General features: G+C 39.9%; 2 protein-coding genes across 3 annotated transcripts in view; one reads left to right on the top strand and one right to left on the bottom strand.

The window, feature by feature from the left end:
* The window catches only part of mtor (mechanistic target of rapamycin kinase), a 120,073-nt gene that overhangs the window by 69,064 nt on the left and 29,389 nt on the right, over window positions 1-21,620 (bottom strand). For both annotated transcript variants that reach the window (XM_059333126.1, XM_059333127.1), the window contains exons 22-28: window positions 18,592-18,704; window positions 16,800-16,962; window positions 16,249-16,341; window positions 15,076-15,222; window positions 14,547-14,689; window positions 13,808-13,970; window positions 10,609-10,754 (exon numbers count right to left, since the gene is read on the bottom strand). In XM_059333126.1, the coding sequence (XP_059189109.1) occupies window positions 10,609-10,754; window positions 13,808-13,970; window positions 14,547-14,689; window positions 15,076-15,222; window positions 16,249-16,341; window positions 16,800-16,962; window positions 18,592-18,704 (968 nt within the window). The remainder of the gene's footprint in view (window positions 1-10,608; window positions 10,755-13,807; window positions 13,971-14,546; window positions 14,690-15,075; window positions 15,223-16,248; window positions 16,342-16,799; window positions 16,963-18,591; window positions 18,705-21,620) is intronic.
* angptl7 (angiopoietin-like 7) lies at window positions 2,527-5,223 on the top strand. The gene is made up of 5 exons (XM_059333128.1): window positions 2,527-2,887; window positions 4,136-4,236; window positions 4,334-4,528; window positions 4,760-4,955; window positions 5,051-5,223. The coding sequence occupies exons 1-5, from the start codon at window positions 2,527-2,529 to the stop codon at window positions 5,221-5,223; spliced, it is 1,026 nt and encodes a 341-aa protein (XP_059189111.1).

Raw genomic sequence — 21,620 nt, 5'->3', positions numbered from 1 at the left:
TGGCCTAATCTCCAAAGGCATCTCCTCTAAGTTGGCAGGGCTGACAGCTCCTCAGGGAAGCTGGGATGAGATAGAAATTCCACAGGATGGAGAATCAAGAAAGCCTCTCTGATGTTTGACATTACAGAGATATTATTTTCATGCCCAGCCAGTAACTGGCATGTTAGAAATTTTAAAAGGGACGATGACCTAAAAACAAGAATTTCATCACATTAAGCCACACAAATGCGTCATATTCAGCAGAATATTATAAATGGTGGATTAAGCTACCAGTAAACATCACAACTCCCGCTGGTACAAGGCTGCTTTGTATTTTTCATAATTGTAGCTCTGACCGCAATGATGACTTAATGTGCCTGAGTGTTTCCTTCCAACAGTGCACAGGAAAAGACTAAGTGAATTAGTCTACGTACCTGCCGCTAACCATCACAGAGCTTCTCTATACCCAATTTAGTAAACTGGGTGAAAACTGGCATTAATAAGCTACCAGACTGACAAAGACATGAGTCATTGTGACTTGCACTTGAGTTGACTCACTGTTTTGATGACTTGCAACTCATGATCATGATGCCTGTGTCAAGAGTCATCACTTTCAGATTCAGGAGTTTCAGTTGGGATTTGCTTGTAAAGTCAGCTTTATTAGCAAAGTGCACCGTTACAAATAACAACAGGGGCAATATAGACATATTACAGACATACGCAGCGACAGAGGTTTATGAAAGAAAACATACGCTCGTTGTCATGGCCACTAAGAGCAGCAGTGATTATAACTTGATAAAAAACAGTAATTAATTTTGCATTTCAAGAATACAGAAGCCTAAAATGCAGAACTAGCGGGATGAAAAACCGCTTCTTTCCCTGGGCTGTCAGAACTCTCAACACCCACACAGCATAAATAAAAATGCGCAATAAAACTGACATGTGCAATACAATTAATATGTGCAAGACACACTATCTACCTTGTCTATAACTTTTGTAGCATTTTCAGTGGTCATTTATCTATTTTTATATGTATTTATTATATCACACATCCTTATTTTTGTGTTTGAACATATTTTTTAATAAATATTAAATGTTTTACTAATGTTTGTTTTGTGATCGCTTTAACTATGCGCACCTTAAGCAGTGGCACTCTAAATTCCATTGTATAGTTGATTATATAATGACAATAAAAGCTATTTGATTCTCTTACTTTTGGCAGTGTACAAGTAATTTTTCAGCTCCCTGAATAAACTTAAGGTTAAAAAAAAATCTCATGGATTAATTTTGTGTTCATCTTTTCAGGAGTCACATCAAAAAGGAAAACAGAATATTGGTATTATCCGTACAATGTTTCCCGTGCATTCCAATGCAATGTGGCAACATGAAACCCAATGTTAGTGTTGTCTTGGTTATAACACAGAAGAGAATATACAAGCAGCCTTCTGTTATTCATCACAGCCACAGGGATATCACTTCATTCTGTTGTTCTGTGGTTCTCTAGTGGGTAACAGTACACCATTTTAGCTACTTGAAAAAAACTCAGTGCATGTGATAGCAAAATGTTAAGCTTTTACACATGTAGACAGCATATTTGCCCCTCCTCTCCTGAACAAATTATTTTCTGCTTAATGGAATCTGTATTTTGACCTGATTGTCCTGAGGGTTTTGCTAAGCCTTTCTCATTGTATCGACGCCCTTTTGAAATGTGACGCTGAAAGACTCTGCGGAAAACATGCCTGTTTCAACATCTGCCAAAAGGGGTAGCATCAGTAGCACACTTAACCTACAATTAAGAGTACTTAGTGACTTCACACATCTCTTGGCATGTGAAGACCAAATTTACTGAAGAAATGGTTAGCCCCAAGGATGGAGTAAAATCTGTCATTAACAGGATAATTTAAGACAGGGAAGGAGATTACATACAACTGCTCTAAAAAAAGTATTTAAATGTTCAACAGTGCATCTGTAAAGCTAAATAGCTTTTAAAAAATACAGTTAAAGTATTCAAGTTTGCATTTCAACACTCTACTAAGTGGCTTGTAACTGGAAGTGCATTGAGTTCAGACAGTAGCCTGTGTTTTGTTTCCCCTACTCCTTTATGTTGCCCCTCCAGGCAAAGGCAAAAACCCTTACTGCCCAGAAAGCTTCAACACCTGACAAAGAGAAGAGAAACGTGGGCAAAACCCCTGTGGAATTAGTGAAAGTCAGAAGAGGGGAGAGGTAGGAGGCGGGGGGGTGTCAGGGGGAGGAGGGATGGGAAAGGTCCTCCACCCTGAAGGTTGGAGAGGGTCAGCATGGTGACTGGTGCGCACCGGGAGAGAGGGGGAGGACCCACACACAAAATATTTAAGATGTTCAGGCAGAGGAGGGCTTCACAGAGGAAATAAGACTGAGCCTGGGTGAGCCACTGGTCAAAGAGGAGCTCCAAACTCAACTGGTCAGCCGAAGCTTTCGTCGGCTTGATATTTCCAGCAAAGACCTTCTCCAGGAGATCAACTTCTCTTGAACAAATTCAAAAAGATTCATACAACTTTTGTATAGAAAATGGCAAAAGTTAATTTGACGGTAGTGGCTTTGGCGGTCACGCTGCTCCTGTTGGCCGAGACGTTGGCCCAAAATCCCAAGAAGAGACTGGTAGCTCCGAAGCCTCCCAAGGCTCAGTGCTGCGATGAGGTGCGCTCTCTCAAAGTTCAGGTGGCCAATCTGACCAGCATCCTCGAGGAGATGAGTCGCAAGCAGGAGACAGACTTGATGAGTGTTGTGAGACAAATAATGGAGCTGGACAAGCAGAACCGGCAGCAGGAAGCCCGGGTCACGGAGGCAGAGAGCAAGTACTCAGAGATCAACAACCGCGTGGAGATCATGCAGCTGCAAACCCTGCAGTCTGCTACTCAGACTTCATCAGGTGAGCATCAGCACTGTGTAGCAGCTGTTAATAGAGTTCACCGACATGCTGGCCAAAGTTTGTGTGCTGCAGGGTGAAAAACTTGCAGGAATAAGTTATTAATTTTGCCAGAGAGTGTGTAAAAATGATCACACATGGTAAAAGTGATCCATCAGTGACTTAAATGCCTCTTTCTCTCTTTAGTCTGCTGAGAAGTTGCTGTCAAATTCACACTCCAAGCGTTAAAATTATTTCCACACTTGGACTTCCACACATGGAAGATTTTAGATGTCACTGAAGCTAAAACGTACCATTTGTCTACAATTTTACATTCAATGTGAATCAATTTGAGTTTGAATAAATTACAGCGGCTTCACTTTAATTGGAGGAGCACAAATTGTTTAATTGAAAAGTTAAACTCTCGTAAATAGCAAGCTGAGAAAATGATAAGCCATCGTTTCAATGGAATGTTAGTGCCGAGATTCTCTAAAACAGTCTTCAAATAGGCCAACTTGAACGCAAAGCACTATATATTTATTATTGCTGTGAAAAACTATAAATCAGCCTTGTCCATTGCTTTTGAAACCTGCTGTGAATTGGCTGTGAGGTAGATTACAGTGCACACAGTTATCTGAGCTGCCCGACAGAAGTCAAAAGCATTAATTTGGAGCTATAGAGTCCCATCTGCAGGGCAGTCAATAAAGAGCTCCATCAAAGCCAAATCATCTCCGACATTCATCTGAACTTTAACACACCACTAATCAGCACTGGCTGCTGCAGGAAGGTTAACCAGGCATGACGTAGTTTATTATTCCAATGCCGTTACTGTGTGGTCTAGCAGGGCCACATTTATGTCACTGGCAAAGGGAACACAGGAGCCTTTTTAAAACTGGAGTAAATTAGAGACAGAAGGGCAGAGCAGGAAGGGATGCAGAGATTAGAAAGCAGAGGGTTTCCATCTCTTTTCCTTTTACACAGACTTTTTAAAGTATTGGACCCACTGCTCTATAGTGATCTCATAACCCTATTAATGGCATCACCATACTGCGACAGAAGTTTTAAAAAAATGGGGGGACTATGCAAAAATCTGAGCCGTGCTGTGTTGTTGTTGTGTCTATTTTGATTTATTTTGCTTTTGGAGGGGTTAAAGGTCACCTTCTTCATCTGCTGAATCACTCAGATATCCATAAAGCTGTTAGAATTTATGACATTCACATTTTTTAGGAACTGCATGTGGTTTTATCATAACTGATCTTTTGTTTTTTCCAGATGCCATATACGACTGTGCATCCCTGTACAGCAAGAACTACAAGATCTCTGGCGAGTACAAACTGCCTAAAGATGAGTTTCTGGGTACACCCGAGCTGAATGTAAGTCACACTTCACGGTTGTCCTCTTACTTCGTACTTTTTGGTCGAGCAGGATGAGGCATCTGCATTCTATTACATTTCTGGTAAATACTTGCAGGTCTTCTGTGATATGGAGACAAATGGAGGTGGTTGGACTGTGATCCAAAGGCGCAAAGTCGGCCTGACTTCATTCAACCGTGACTGGAAGCAGTACAAAAGTGGATTTGGATCCATCCGCGGAGACTTCTGGCTGGGCAATGACCACCTCTTCCGTCTAACAAGGCAGCCCAGTGTGCTCAGGATCGAGATGGAGGTACGTGTTGGAAAACATGGCACTCGAGAAAAACCATGCATAAACCATTTCGTAGCCAAAAGTAAAAGGCCATGAAAACAGAAGCAATTTGTTCCTACAGGTATTGAGCATAAGAAAATGAACAGTAAATCAAAGTAACTTTTAGAGACGTTCGGCAGCCCATGAGAGCCAGTGTTCTCAGGTACTAAACTATCGCTCTTTAAATCATGTTATATGTGTTTTCCAATGCAGGACTGGGAGGGAGAGTCGCGCTATGCAGAGTATGGCTTTTTCACTGTGAGTAATGAGCTGAACAGCTACAAGCTCTTCCTCGCCAACTACAGTGGGAATGCCGGAGACTCCCTGCGCTACCACAACAACACCAACTTCAGCACCAACAACAAGGACAACGACAAATGTGTGGATAACTGTGCGTCCCTGCGCAAAGGTAAATTATGAAAGCAAAAAACCCAGAAAAAAACCCATGTTAGAGTAGTGTTTTGGGTACGTTAAGCATAATTATTTTCCCTCATCTCATTCCAGGTGGTTACTGGTACAACTGCTGCACTGACTCAAACTTGAATGGCGTTTTTTACCGCTACGGTCAGCACCTAACAAGGAACTCAGATGGGATCACTTGGTACGGCTGGCACGGCTCCAACTACTCCCTCAAGAAGGTGGAGATGAAGGTCCGGCCAGTGGATTTTCAACCATAAAGTGCTTCAGCTGTGGGTCCTGGACCAAGATCATACGCATGAATACTGAGAGATCTCACTAATACCTGTTCAAGTTAATTGTGGCTTTCCCTTGACTGCGAAAAGGAATGGAAATGTAGTTTGTGATGGTCTGGTTGAGTTTCAGTCAGATGAATGTGTAATGTTTTTGCCGTGTTTGATTGTAAATTGTAGTTCATGTTGTGTATTTATCAGTAAAATATTTTATTTTTCAAAAAAGCTTTGATAGATGCTCTTTTTTACCACTGTCCCGGATGGGTAACTGGATTTTGATTCCATCTCTCATTTGTCTTGAACGCACTAGGATGTATGTTTTAGTTAACACAAGTCATTTATGGGTGGTAGCAAGAATCAGTCCACAGTGGTCTGGTTCAGGTGGAAATCATTAAGGACTGGTAGGAACTAATTAAAAAGGCTCTTTGGGAGTTACTGGAATGGGATCAACCACCAAAGGTATTTCTAATGAATTACGCTGCATTTTATTGTAAAACCCAAGCCATTGATGATGGAAATGTGTTGTTTGTAAAATGTGTACAGCTCTGTAATTATGTTGTTTTATGTGATAGAAAATAAACATATTTTTTAAAAGAAATATGGTCTCAAACAGGTCATTCAACATTATTCTCTTTGTGAAATGTCACAGCTTAAACATGACAAACTTGAATGAAGTCTAACAGCAAATAAGTGTCCATTCGTGTCCAATAATGGCACCATATTTGCCTTGAGCCACCGACCTCTGACTCTCAGGTCATCTGCTGACATCCTGGACAAAGGTCCCAGGGCACATTAGCTAAATGCAGGAATGAAGACCACACACACACACTCTATTCTGCTGTCAACTTAAATGCCCCTCGGTTTACTACCTTGAAAACAAAAACACCATCTTGCTACGCTTTGAACCAACAAAGAAATTCCTCAGAGCATGAAAATACCTACGACAGGGAGTTCTGCCTCTACAGGCGTCAGTGGTAGGCCAAGTACAATTCTCTTCCTTTTACAAGGTGACACATTTAGTAAACATCTAATTAAAGCTGGACATTTAGCCCTACCCTTTAGGACAAATGACCACAGTGGAATGAAGGTCACTTTAAAAAAGACTTTTAGATTAGGTCAGATGATCGGGTCTTTCTATTCTAAGGTTTAAAAGTATTCAGATCGCCCCCGTCAAACAAAACCAAACCTTGAACAGTGGTGGAAGGTGGAAGTTCAACTATAAGAGGTCAGTTACTATTCACAGTACAACATGATTACATATAAGCATGCTTCATTTAGGAAACACAACTGCTGCAACATGGAATTTACCATTATTTTCTCCAGAGAGTTAAGCTTCCATGAATAGGGCTGCAAAAGCTACAGTTATTCTTTGATGATGATATTATGTAAAGGTAAATGGGGCTTTAAAAAATTATAATTTTGTTTAGCCTGAGAAAACCCATTGCAATTACTGTGTGTTTCTATAAATCTGTCCTTGTCATCCAGAAGGAGGTTCTGGAGAAGGCTGTGAAGTTCAGCTATCTGTAAGAGGTGTGGGAAAAAAACATACAGCATAATATCGCGTTATTTTTGTGTGGCAATATTATATCGATTCATGGCCGCCAAACATCAATATTTTGCGTTCCGATGGCCCGCCGTTTTCGCCGTACCGGAGGCTGTAGTGGGCTCACTGTTTAGTATGTAGGAAGTTGTCGAAATAACACTGCAAAGTTGGGCTATTTTTCAATGTTTTATGGTGATTTTCAAAGCGGTCATGTGACCTCTGACGTCATGTTATCTCAATGAAAATAGGCTCTCTGGGTCCTTATATGACCAAATAATTTTTTATTTAATTTAATTTTGTGGACAAAAAATGCAGTTAAACAGTTAAATCGCAATATATTGTATCGTGACTCAAGCATCGGGATAAAATCGTATTGTGGGGCCTGGCTTTTCTTGCCCGCCCCTAAAGGCTTGACAGCCTGTACAGCCAAGAAATTGCCCAGCAGTATGTTCAGGGTAGTGGAAGGATTAGAGATGTTTTGGGTCCTCCATTGAGTCAGCTTCAAGTCAGTAAATGTGTTTGCCTGCACTGGGAATTTCATGTACAAACTTCATTTTATGTATGTAATATGTTGGTTGTTGTTTACACTACAGTTCATTCAAAACATTTTTTAAATAAAACATATTTGGGTTAAGGCATGGAGTGGAAAAATAACTCATTGAGTTGAAATCTTTTGCTGACAGCTTCGCCCCCCCCCAGTTCAAAAATCGTATCTGCGCCCCTGGTTTTACCCCTTGGCCATGTTTGCACTTTTTTATTTATGTTAATTTATTTTACTTTTAAATGTGACCAGCAATGGCTTGTTTTAAGATTCACTAGGATTTAACGTAAGTGAAAACAATTGATATTATTTATTTTATTTGTGCGTTTTTTTGTTTATTAAAACCGTATTTCAAGATTTGCCAAGATTGTGCCTTTTTGTAAGACTCTACATTTAAGTATTTTTAATAAATGGCTTATAATAACACATAATTGTCATAATTTCAAAATTCCTGTCAACTTTAAAAAATGTTTTTTACCAAAACACAGTGGGCGTCTCTACTACCACCAGGCTTAGCAATTTTTCTGGGGGAAACCCTGCATATATACATGCTATTAAACTTAGTGTGTATGAGGCAGGCCTGGAATTTCGTCATTTTAGGGGCAAGGCCACTTGGCCTTTTGTGTTGTCAATATTTTGAGGGCACAAAGGCCAAAAGCCAGAGCACCAAGGCCATAAAATAAAACAATGATTTTAAGTCCACGCCCATAATGAATTTAATTTAAGGACTAGTAATGACGCTTCTGAGGAAGATTGGAGTCTCAGTCGAAACTGTCAAGCAGGTAAAGAAACATCTCCTTGTAAAGTAAAATGCATCAATCTCGTGCACTTTGAGAGCTAAATGAGAGCAAATACCTCACATAACATTTTTCACAGTCGGTAGATACCGTATTATAAAATCTTTGTTATCCTATACCGTGTCATTTTTAATTGCTGTCAACGTGCTTCCCACTAGGACATGGAGCAGCCAGCCAGTGTGGAAAAATAGCTGGCTATGGGGGTCTTGGGGCATTAACTGTTAGCCAATGTTAGTTCATGGCTAACGAATGGCATATGCAACGATGTATTATTTGGACCTCTGACTGCTCAGTAGGGTGGCCATTTCCTTCACATCAAAAAGGAGGACACTTTGCATACACGGGACAAGCAAGCAGATATTTGTTTGGTATGATCTGGTTTTAAGCAGAGTTGTACTCCGATTAGCTCGATGCTTGTCAGTGCTAGCATGTCTCTCCATAGCTGCTTTGCCTTTGCTGCTCACAACTACATCGCTTCGATGTAATGTACAAAAAAACGAAACTCCCCCTTACTTTTTGTAACAAACCCCTGTTCTCTTGCTCTTGCGACTTTCACTCGCTGAGAGCTTGATTGACAGCCTGGTGGTGGCAACTGGCGTGAGCGCATGTTTTGGGCGAATCAACACATGTCTCATTTGTGTGCAAGTGTGTAAGTGAGTGAATGCACGCATGTCTCGGAGGCGGACAGAGAGTGGGTCAGGGTTTTGACTGACTGACGGGTGACAGACACTCTGCTGAGGCAACGGCAACACAACTGCAAAACGCAAAACTAACTGGGGCAGTGCGAGTGGGGCATCAAGGCCACCGTGGCCTTAGGGCAGTTATTTTTGTCAAGTGCACAAGGCCAAATTGCAAGAGCACAAGGGCACAAGGACCATGGCTCTCGTGGCCCTCGTGAAATTCCTGCCCTCATACTATGAGGAGTTCTTTTCCTCAGACACAGCTGGTGCAGTCATAACAGAAGTAGAATATCCTAAGGCTAACAAAAGTAGTACATTGCGTGATTATTGGATCTCATTACATTATGTTCCTGCTAATGTGTCCGCCCACTTTTACTCATACATTGAGTCCATTTGAGCAGTAAACTAATGCACTAATGCCAGATTTTGCTTAACCGTTTGCAGCCCTCTATACATCTGAACGTACTAAACTTTATTTAAAATTCCAATTCCAAGCATTTCCATAGTGCCCAGTAACATTATGGCTACACATTTATTATTAACACATGGTCCAGATGCAACAATGTCCAACTCCAGTTGCTACAGTGGTGATGGAAGCACCAAAATCAGAAGGAGATGAAGGAGTGCTTTACTTTTTGCAGACCTTTATCATATCTATTTGGCAGCTTCCGCCCCGTCACCATATTCTACCAGCGATTTTCAAATTCAACAAAATTTCACAAAAACAGAATCCAAGGCAATCTGAAGACACTGCATGATGTACCAATAACACCAAAGGCCAAATGCTCAGTTAACATAGTTACTCTGTTTTTGGGGAAAATATGACCACTTTCCTGGCTCTATGTAAAGCTATGGCGCCTGAATATTAGTCAGAGTGCAAACTAAATATTCAGATTTTCTTAAAATCCCTCACACATTATTCATACCAGTTACAACTCATAAAATGTGCACTATTTTGAGTATGTCACCTGATCAGAATACCCTGAATTTCAACTGAAGATCCATGAATGCAAAAAGCAGTCACAACTGTAGTCACAACTGACTACAAACACCATGACTCATCAGGTACTAAAACAGCAGTGACGATGCCTCCTCGTCATCAAAGTGTAAGAAAAAAGCAAAGAAAGTTTCTATCTAAGTACAGTGGCGACCCAGTCGAGCCAGGTTTACGTAGTGCTTTGTGCACACCGGCCTCTAGATCTTTTATGGGAAATCCTGGAGAGGTGAGAACCAGATGGGGATATTGAAAACACCAGAGTGCCGGCTCCCATCATTCATCATCATCAAGGCTCCTGAGAAATTGAAAACAGGCCCCTGAGAAACACAAGTCCAGACACTCGTAGATGAAAAGGAGGCAAGCGTCCAATTAGATGCCTGGAAAACAGATTTCTCTGTGCCATGCCAAAGGCACAGAAATAAAGAAGGATGAGAAAAGGGGATGGAAAAGATGACAGAAGATATCAAAAGCTTATGGGAGGATATGTGTAATATCATTTTGGGGGTATTTATTAAAATAAAAATCGACTTTGAGAGAATAGTTTAATGTTTGTCTTTGAGCAATAACTTCTGCTGCAATAACTGTTCATCACAGAGGCATCTGTCAGACTTAGTGTTAGTGGGAGGTCTTTTCCCGTTGGTGTAGATCATCAGTACCAAAACTGAATTATTTCATGATCATAACAGGAAATTAGTTGTCACATCCAAGTTTGAATAAATGTGTGGCCTGCTGTTTTCAGTCAAATACGGGGAAGAAGAAAGACTTAGTTCAGCTGCTCACAGTTTATAAAAAGGTGAAGTTTTCAGACTGCCTACCTGATAAGAGACTCCAGGATGAGAGGAGAAGCGCCTTTCTGAAATTCCAGCTCTTTGTAGTGCAAAGCCTTGGCATAGGCACGACACTTGGCAGCTCTCTCTCCAAGCAGCACAATGCCATTATCATCTCTGAGAGGCAGAGGGCCCTGGAAAAGGAAACAAATTGTATGAATTAACCAAAGTGGAATGGATAGAACAGTTGTCTCTGACGTCTCCTGTCCTTTGTCAGCAATTAATAGGGTTTGCACCATCAATAAAACTTGTTTTTCTGCTAAAGCTTCACCTTATTTCAGTCATTTACAATTACTGTTAATGGCTAAAATAAGGTAGTTTCATTATGTAGTAACTGAGTTAACGTGGGAAACAGTATCTGGCGGCTGACTCTTTCCACTGGCTGGGAAAAGGACACTTTATGTGTGTTTCTACTGCAGCCTCATAGCAGGGGGCAACCCTGCTGAAATGCTATATAATGACCCAGCCATGACGTGTCTGCCCTTAACGTAACAGTATCGTCACTAATTAGCTCAACATGTGTGGTCAAACAGTGGACTAGGGAGAAGTGCCGTATTGAAAGGTTTCCTAGATCTACGCAGACAGACGCTGGTGTCCTCGTGGAACTTCTGTCTTTCAGAGAATGTATCGGTCTCAGAAGATACTGGTTTGATATGAAACTAGAAGACCTCAGGAATCCATTGTACCAAACATTAGAGGTGGGGGAAAAAAATCAATACAACATAGTGATGCGATACTTTGAATGGCAATATTATATCAACTCATGGCCGCCAAGTATCGATATTTAGAGTTCTGACAGCCGATGGCCGTCAGTTTTTTCACCATTTTTTACGAGACCAAAGCAAGCTCACTTTTGGAATATACGATATGGTAATATGGTATCATGAAACTATGAAACTAGAAGATCTAAGGAATCCATAGGCACCATGTGCGTCAGGATATCTGGTCGGGAAGTTGTCAAAATAACGCTGCAAAGTTAAGCTTTTTATGAGGTTTCATTTAAAAAAAGAGAGTGAAGCTTAAAGTTGAGGAAAGTTTGAGAAAATGCTGCAGTTGTTGTCGTCCATACATGTTTGATATCAGTTCACTTCAGTTTGACTGAATACTTTGTTGGTCAGTCTGTGGGTTTGACTCTCATTGTGGAGAAATAAAAAGACTGAAGTGAGAGTGAAGAGAGTGAAATGCATAAATTGGCTATTCTAGATTCAATATGCCCATGATCATAGTGGGCATTTTGTTGTAGTGAAAGCCTTTTTGAAATTTGACGTCACTGTATAAAATGACCTGTTGTGACCTCTAGGATAATCACAGCCTCAGTAAAGACTTTACAACCGCAAGCTAAAGACCTAAAGCATTCAGAGGATGTATGGCTCTCCTTGGTATACAGTTTCCAGAACAGAAGTGCTCATCATCATATAACCAAAAAAAATGCAATTCTTAAACAAAACTTCAATTGTCAAAAGTTTTTGATACCATATCACAGCATGCATTTTTCTTGGTGTTCCTCAGGGTGCCTTGGTGCCTTATTTTGAATGGATTTTTGACCATTTAATAAAGGGTTTAATTTAGCACCAAACCTGTGTAACACATGGTATCAACCCAAAAATTGCTGCAACAACTTGACATATAATTGAACATGGGGAATGGTTATCATATACATTCATCTTAATGTTCTTAGCACTTATAATTCTAAACTTTCAACACTAGGTTAGCACCTAACCAAAACAAAATGTTAATAACAGATTTATGATCAGAAAACTCGACACACATATTGCTGTAGTAACAAGTACATTTACTCAAGTACTGTACTTACTGTACTGTACAGTTTTTAGGGACTTGTACTTTAAGTATTTCCATTTTACGTAACTTTTTACTTATACGGCACTACATTTTGAGGCAAATATTGTACTTTTTTACTCTACTACTACTTCACTCCATTTAGCTGACTGCTTTAGCTACTTTTCATGTCGAAATTTAACATAAAACATGATACATTTAGGGTGATTAGACTTTTTTTTTAAATTTAATTTCATAGCAGTATATTTAGTAGTTAAATGAGCCCTGTCTTTACGTTATTAAAAAATTAAACACTGCTTGCATAAAAGCATCAATACAAATGATCTAATAATATATTTAGAATATATATATAACAATTTGAGTGGGTCCATTCTGCATAACGAGTACTTTTACTTTTGATAGTTTAAGTACATTTTGATGCTGATACTTTTGTACTTTTACTTCAGTAAGTTTTGAATGACTTTTACTTGTAGTGGAGTAATTTTACAGTGTGGTATTAGTATTTTTACTTAAGTAAAGGATCTGAATACTTTTTCCACCACTGGCTACTTCTACGTGGCTTCTACTTTTTCTGCTATTTCCCCTTAAAGACCTCCTGGTTAACAACTTTTGCTCTGCTGTTTTAATTCACTGAAAACCTCTCTGACCGTGCCCACATAACAGTAGCTCATGGCACACTGTGGTGCAAGTTTCACAAATGTTGTGCACTGGTGTCTTCACAAAATAGGAGGGCAAATGGAGAGATGTGGGTGATTTCTCTCATACATTTACTGAGCACCTTTCTGAAGGTTCTGTTATTTTCCAACATACACCCTGTTTTACATCTGGTTCACCATTCGCATTTTCCAGCAGATGCATCACTTCAAAACACTGAACGATTTCACGCACAACTAAGTGCGAAGGTACGTTGATGACAAAGAGAGGCGTAGAATTAACAGAGCCAAGTGAACCATCATCGTTGTTTCCATGAAAACAACTTTAAAGCAGATGAGGTTCTGATTTTGCTGCATTGCCGGCTTGTGATCCATGTAAGTACAGCCTGTTTTTAAAATATTTCAGCATAATGTAGGGCATGTAATGTCATGCACATCCAACTGGCATGTCCTTTTTTGTTCCACAAAGAGGCTGGACAGATTATAGAAAGAAGCTCAAAAATAGACAAGTTATAGTTGAGTCATTGTAGTAATGAATAACATCTAATCCTTGTAAATTTATGATGGGCGGTTTGAGATTAAATTCTATAAAGAAGAAAAAGCTTTATTTATCACCTCTTTAAAATCTTGAATTTAGAAAAATCTCCTTCAAATATAGACCTGCAGGCACCCTAATAAAGAAAGAAGAGTTCTCCAGTCTAAACTGTAACACAGTGATTCTGTCGTTCAATGCTAACCTTGTCACTGTGCTCCATGAACTCTGCCAGGTTGAGCAGAGTCTGTGTGACCTCAGCGATGTCCTGGGAGGTGAGAGCTAACTCGATGCTGCGGATGAGCTCATCCTGCTGGTCCTCACTCAGCTCCGACCAACAGGACAGGAAGGCCGCGTTGAACAGGTCCCTGTGGACCACAGAATCACCATGAGCACATTAAAACAGAGTTATACAATTTTTGAGGAAACATCACATTTTTTTGCTAGTTTGCAAAAGCATGCTTTACCTTAATTTGAGACATCAGCGAATCAATAAGCAGCAATTATTCTATAGTGTCTAAAGAGGATCACTGTATAGCCAGGCACAATAATGGTTTCTAGCTTCGATCATGGAGAATTTATAGCATCTTTTAGTAAGAATCTGTATATACATACACACACATATATATATATATATATATATATATATACACACACACACACACACACACATATATATATATATATACACACACACATATATACAAAACACACATATTTATATATATATACACACACATATATATACACATATACACATTTATATACATATATACACATATACACACATACACACATACATACGTGTGTGTGTGTGTGTGTGTGTGTGTGTGTGTGTGTCGGCAGTAAAATGTGAAAGGAGCAAAAACAAAAAAAAAACCTCAAACAGATTGGGGTTCTGACTTAAGAACTTAAAAAGGAACAGCGGGAGTGGTGTGGTGTACCTGGCGAGGGGGATGTAGGTTTGGGCCAGTGACCAGCATGATCTCAGGGCTGGGGAGGACGACTCCTTGAGTAGGACCACACTCAAGCGCCTCAGCCACTCCAGCCAGTCATCTTTGGACACCTTCCTGGCTGCACCCCAAGCCTGTGAAGAGACAGAAACTATTAAGAAACCATCAGGAGTCAATGGGAACTATGTGGGAGCAACACAGTTTCTCCAGACCTCCATGTCATGTGTGTGGGAAGATCTGGCCGAGATGCACTCATTAAACTTTTGCTACAAGTCATCGGACCATTCAGTGACCCCTTGTCACCTGAATGGAAACATCTGCATTCAGTGTGTTCACTCATTTGATATCCTTCAATTAATCACCAGTCTGTTTGTCCTTACGTCATCACTACAAGTAAACCCACGATACTTGCAGTCAACAACAATGCCATCGAAACTTTGGACTTGCGTGCTACATTTCGTAATGGAAGTATAAATCAGAAACCAGTTTTAAAAGTCAAATGTCAATTATTCCTTCTGACCTTCTGAAGTGCGGTCGTGCTGACGTGAAGCTTCTTCATAGGCCCCGCCTCCACCGGCCCGCTGACCAGAGCGTCGCCTTTGTTACCGCGAAGCTGTCGATGTTGGAAGATTAGAGAGTCCTCTTCCTCCTCAGCCAGAGTATAGCCCTAGAATGGCCACACACAGACACACACACACACACAGCCCACCCACAGACAAACTGTTTAGTCAGGCCTCAAAAACATGAATGTAGAAGTACATTTCCTTCCTGTGGGGTAACTGTTGATAAACAAAGCATGGTAATGACTTTCTTATGATGCATATGTGCATCTGTTTTGTTCACTCATGATTATGTAATGTGCTGCGTCATGAAGGCCTGTAATGTTTGGGCTTGCAAGAGGCAAGAACAATGAATTCAGGAGACATGTTGGAAATGTGTGTAGTATCGATTGGTTTAATCTTTTAACCCCAAAACCTGCTGGTAGGTTTGAAAAGAATAATCAAAAAAGAAAACACAGTTTAACAAAATCAGAATCTGTAAAAACAGGCATTATAGCTGGATATTCAACTTTCCGACAGTCCTTGAACAGATCAAGCCTGACAAGAATAACTTACCTAACAGAAGCTTAAAATTGTGATATTTCATCAATTCTATGTGTCTCATTTAAATTTTGCCCAAAATAAGCAATTTGTAAAAAACAGATCCTGTCAAAAGAAAATTGAATTCTGTGCTATTCAGTGAACAGAGCAGAGAGGAGAAGACAAGAGTACAGTACAGTAGTATAGTAGCAGTATACATGTAAATAGTTAAATATGTAAAACATGTGGAGCCCCTTTTTCCTCCAATATTGCAGAACACTTGCCGGCACTTGGAATATATTGATGCAGCAGTGTCACAGTTAGTGAAATGGAGATCACCTGAGTGCAGTTGATGTATGTCAAGTGATCGTAGTATAAGAAAACATGTGTCTGGGAAGTCCAATCTCTGGTCCATCACTATACTTACTAAAAGCAACAATAGCGTAAAAACATCCAAGGGGGATGAATACTTCTGCAAGGCACTGTAGGTGCAGGATGTGTATATGGCAGTGAAAAATAAGGCCACAGTGAGTAAAATGTGAAAAGAGGTTGGGGTTCAGAGGGTTAATATATATTTATGAGAACAGCTGGATATACTGAGGAGGGGGACTCACCTTAACAATGCGACATATGAGTATGTCATAACGCTGGTGGTTGATCCTGTGCTTCAGCATCACTTTGTTCACCATGGGGATGAAAATCTGGTACTGAAAATAAGAGGACAGGAGAGTAAATAAAAGGGTGTATGTGTTCTTTATGTGGATTCTTCTGACTACCTCTTTCCCCACATCAGAAGCCAAAATAACTGAGTATCCTGCACTTGTCTCTAACCACCATGAGTTTGACATCAAAAGCTTCCCTGCACGTTTGTGGCCTGCACGTGGGCTGGTGGTACTGAGGCCCTAAAACGACAGGAGGTTTGGGGATAAGGGAGTGGAAGGCTCGGGAGGAGAGGCAGCAATGCATGTGACCTCATCCACTCTTATAAACACCACCCCCCACCGCCAAATTGTCAATGACATCAGCAGTCTGGCAGGAAGTAATAAAGACTGCGGGTTGGAGGGTTACTGAAATGTTGTTCATCTGAATCCAGCAGCAACAAGGCAGGCTGGAAGTCATCTTTTCTGAATAATGTAAAGGGAGCCCTGGGGACAGCTATAGCTACCTTTTTTCCCAACTGGAACACTAGCGAAGACAAGGTGTCCATAGAGGTGGAACGCAGCTCGGGTGTGCTGTCAAGTGTCCGAACAATCGGGTGGATGATGCGTGAAGCGTAGTCGGTGAAGTCCAGGGACTCTGTCAGCCTGTCCAGCGTCTCCAAGGCAACCCTGAGCCACACGGAGGAAAAACAGACCTTAACATTAGCAGGACAGAGAGACAGTCTGCACATAAAATATTATGCAGTAATTTACACTACCAGAATCAATATCATTATAAAGTGCCTCTTAGTGTTAGAATCACTCAGTCATCATGAAAATGTAACAAAATAATGAAACTCAGTCTTCTTATAAATGGCCAAACATTTACACACATATCAATACAATGATAAGTCTCCTAAAATGTGTTTCCTTCATTTTATCCATTTTTTTTATTGGCTTTTCAGCTTTCCAACAGTCCTTGAACAGATCAAGCCTGACAAGAATAACTAACCTAATAGAAGCATAAAACTGTGGTATTTCATCAATGCTATGTGTCTCATTTAAATTTTGCTAAAAATAAACAGTTTGTACAAACCAGATCCTGTAAAAAAAAAAAAAAAACATTGAATTTTTTGCTCTTCAGTGCAACTGAGGACTAAGCTAGGACCAACAGAAAGTTCTGTGAATCTTTGACTGAACTAATGGATGTTTACACAGACCAGAGAGGAGAGGACAAGAGAGGTTGTATGCATGTAAATAGTTCAATATCTATATGTGGAGCCCTTTTTCTCCAATATTGGTAACACTTGTGGGCAAAAATAATGAAACTCTGAGGTCTTATTATAAATGGCCAAACATTTACACACATATCAGTACAATGATAAGTCTCCTAAAAGGTGTTTCCTTCATTGTATACAGTTTTTTTCATTGGATGTACGTGATTTTGGCATGTCCCACACACTGCTCCGTCTACTACAGTGTGTGTGTGTAATTAGTGGTTAAATGATACTAATTCAAAAAAAAAAAAGACATAGCTATATTGTCCGCAACAAGTTATTTGATAAAACGAGTCATTTTGATCATATATATTCTATTCTCATAATCATATCAAACATTTTTCATGTGTCCTTGAAATTGCAGTCCACCCTGTCATTATGGGGTAACTGCCCCTTTAAGAAATACTATGATGCATCCTATGATGCATTTTTCACATCTGTTAGGATCCCCCCCAATTTGTCTGACACAGTGGCTAGTTGCAGAATAGGTATTTACGCTTATATTTTATAATTTTCATCACATTATATATGTAGCTGAATGTTGTCAAGCTTGACATGTCCACCCTGTCATAGTGAATATCAATTTATATAAAGACCTTTCTGAAATTTGAAATATATTTGCTAAACAGTACACAGTCAACTTGCTAACTGAGTCATGTTGCTAACTGAAGGTCCATCCATGCCAAATTAAATGCTAAAATTAGCCAAATATGTCCACCCTGCCCTCGTTAACTTATAAAAAAGTGTGGGAGCTTAACCAACATGCATTTCTGCCAGCATAACAGCTACTTAATACAACAAACATGAAGGTCAATGGAAAATCTCAGTTTTTTCTTTAAAATGGGGAAGTCTAAATGGCACCTTATGGTGATATTGACTCACCAGTGAAACCTGTACTTTCTGCTATCATAGGGTTTTAGATTTAGGAGATAATCAACAAACCTCCCGTGCTGTGTGAGATCCAGTGAGAAAGGATTTTAACTTATAACTAAATTAAAAACTACAACCACATGAGCACAGGGAGAGCCCTGAGGATACTGACTTGCGGGCCTGCAGGGGCACATCAGAGGCATCAAAGAGCTTGACAATTGGAGGCAGCAGCAAGTGCAGGTAGTCGTCTAGGTTGGCACCAAACAGCTGGATGGCGTTGAGCATCTGCAAAGGAGATCACACACTGCTCAGTCCCACATACCGCAACACTTAACATGAGCGGTTCATTTTAATGAGCTTGTTATGCCTGAATGGCCTTTTTTGGGAATCCCTAAAGAAAAGCTGCATGGTGTTTTATTTCAGGAAGCTGCTGGCACACACACAAGCCTTCCAGGAAAATTCTGCATTGCTGTGAACGAATAAATGAATACCATCTTATTTGTGTATATTCTTGCACAGCACACAGAGCATGAAATACAAATTCAGGGCAACAGAGCTACAACTACACCATATATCAACCACAAACACAAAATGTTAGGTATCAGATGTATACAAGGTAAGTTTGATGCTCCTGGTTTGATTCTAACTGAAGCTTATTATTTAGAGAAAATGCAAACAAATTGTAAAGATGAATAAGTATATAAATTATTGAATTGGTTGAGAATGCAATACATTGTATGAATAACATATAACAATGTTGCAATTTTTAAATTAAGTTATTTGTTTCAGAAAGCAGCCGTGTGTACATTTGTATAGTCATATTGATGCAACATTCATGCACAATCCGCATGAAAAAGGTCTAGTGTTATTCTAGCACAAAAATGAATTGTCAGTCAGTGAATTGTTACACACTAAAATCGATATCGGTCTTAAAAATCCCATATTAGTCAGGCTCTAACGAAGTCCTGTTGAAGAGGCTATGAGACAATATAAAGCTTTACATTAAGGCCACTGTACACATATGCAATTATAGGCTGTCCAAACCCAAAGTTAACAATCAGTGCGACCATCTACCCAAAATTATGTACTCATTACTGTGTTTACTGTTGCTACAACCCACAACTTCCAATTACAGCCACTGAAATGATGTATAATGTATTCATATCATCATGATAATAGAATTAACCCTCCTGTTATGTTGCGGGTCAAATTAACTCATTCCAAAGTTTGAAAAACAAAAAAAAAATAGTTTTCTATATTATATATAATTTTTTCATAAAAAGAAGAAAATTAAAAATGTAAAATATGTATTTTTTTAATCAACTTCATGTTAAACCATTGTATTTTATTCGTAGGTCTTTCCAATGTACATAAAAAAGTTTTTTTAACATGCATTTTTTTTTTTTTAATGAAAAACGAGGGAATTAACCTCATTGAACCATGAAAACACCAACAAATATTGATTAAAATATTTAGTAATGGAGTTATTAATGAAATATAAACAATGTTCATTGAGATTTTTCAATTTCTTTTAGATAATTAGACATGTCCCAGGTCAAATTGACCCACAAACATTATTGCTGTTCCTGAGAAACGAACATAACAGGAGTGTTGAGCAGCATAGCTGAAATGGAAAACAAATGGGAGCTCATATTATTTGGATGTTTCCATTGCAAAAGTTAATAAGTAGGTAGTACAGACATCTATCAGGTATACCTGCCTTGATTTAATTTCTAATAGATCAGGACTTAACAAATTAATCAGAATCATGGCAAGGACTAGTGAAATATCCAAATCACGGGAGGCAAAATATGTGTCAAAACCATTCTGAATTAAGTTTAAGAGCTGCAGAGAAGGACACAAATTGGATTCTAAAGGCTTGAGAAAAAAGTCCTTGTTTGGTACAGATCATCAAAGGTTGCAGGGCTCACTGTATGTTATGACTGGTGCAGCCAACTAGCTGCCAACAAGAGGTTTCTGTCGTTTGGTCTAATGGCCACGTCATGTTGTGTGGAGCATGTGTGAGGAGTGTGCAAAGATCGATAGTGGTCTTAAAAGGATGACGTGTGTTTCAGTGAGAAAACCGCCCCGAGTCCCCAACACGCACCATGACCACTTCCGTTCTTTCCCAGCACCTCCACCCCCATGTCTAAATTGCGCACGGCGAGACAGCAGGAAGCCGAGGTGGAGGTGTGTGCAGGGGGCTGGGGGTTGGGGGGGTTGTGGTGGCTGGACAGAACAGCTCCTTGAGATGATGGAAGTATGTTTTTCTTTTCTTCTCTTTTCTTTGAGGGTAATCTGATTCCCAGTTCCCCCGATCCGTGACCCCCATCCTGCGCCAAAGATTAGGCTCCAGACCCAGACCTGAGTTATAGACTATCCAGGCTGTGGGCTGCTGGGTTATCTAATACTGCGGACTCTGAGACAAAACAGCACCAGAGCAGAGAGCACTAGATGGCTGTGCTTCATATGATTCTCTTTTTGTGGTCTGTGCCCAAAACCATGATTTAGGGTTTGAGGGAAAACCCAGAGAACTACTGGCAGCAGCTGCTGAAACAGGAGAGTGTGTGAGCTACAGGTCTATGCTGTCTTTGAACTGCTGTATTACAAGCGAGCGGCTTAGACTTGAAGGGTCGTGATGGATATCGACGGAAACCGCGAACACAAAGCAGCACCCCAATAAGTCAACTGTGGGCTGAGCTGCTGTGCCTTCTGAAAGAGTGTGGAGTGATGGAAGTGCTTTTAAAAACACACACTCGTCTTGGCAGCGCTTACAAAATTAACTTATCTACTCAAATAACAACTCAAATCTGACATATGATCTTTTCTAACTAGTTAGAGCGATTTCTTCAACAGATTTATGAAGCACAACATTGCACTTTTTCTCCATTTTTCAATACGGCTGTCTAGTGGTCAACTCTGAGCTAAAAAAGAAAAAAGAAAATCAGTTGCATAACACATTGTCTGAGGTCATGCTATACGGAGACATGAGTATTATTGTTTTAGTGACAATATCAATTATCTGCCCGACATATTGTATACACATGGTGTGGCCATAGACTACAAAAAATAGTGACAAAGTCACCGTTAAGTCACTCATTGGTTTGTAGACTGTTCTGTTTTAGGGCTCAAGAGTTGCATTAAGCTGTCGTCATCTTGGTTTCTCATCATCACCATCTTGTTTTTTGCAACCCACAAATG

The sequence above is a fragment of the Centropristis striata genome, chromosome 5, assembly GCF_030273125.1.
Source record: "Centropristis striata isolate RG_2023a ecotype Rhode Island chromosome 5, C.striata_1.0, whole genome shotgun sequence".
In the NCBI taxonomy this organism is placed as follows: domain Eukaryota; kingdom Metazoa; phylum Chordata; class Actinopteri; order Perciformes; family Serranidae; genus Centropristis; species Centropristis striata.
Note: the sequence above shows the minus strand (reverse complement) of the source record. Positions and strands in the feature narration are given on the sequence as shown.

Bases quoted from the DNA above. Each gene is read 5' to 3' on its own strand.
- angptl7 (XM_059333128.1), top strand. From the start codon at position 2,527: ATGGCAAAAGTTAATTTGACGGTAGTGGCTTTGGCGGTCACGCTGCTC. The intron at 4,237-4,333 runs GTAAGTCACACT...AAATACTTGCAG, and splicing joins TGGGTACACCCGAGCTGAAT to GTCTTCTGTGATATGGAGAC. The intron at 4,956-5,050 runs GTAAATTATGAA...ATCTCATTCCAG, and splicing joins CTGTGCGTCCCTGCGCAAAG to GTGGTTACTGGTACAACTGC.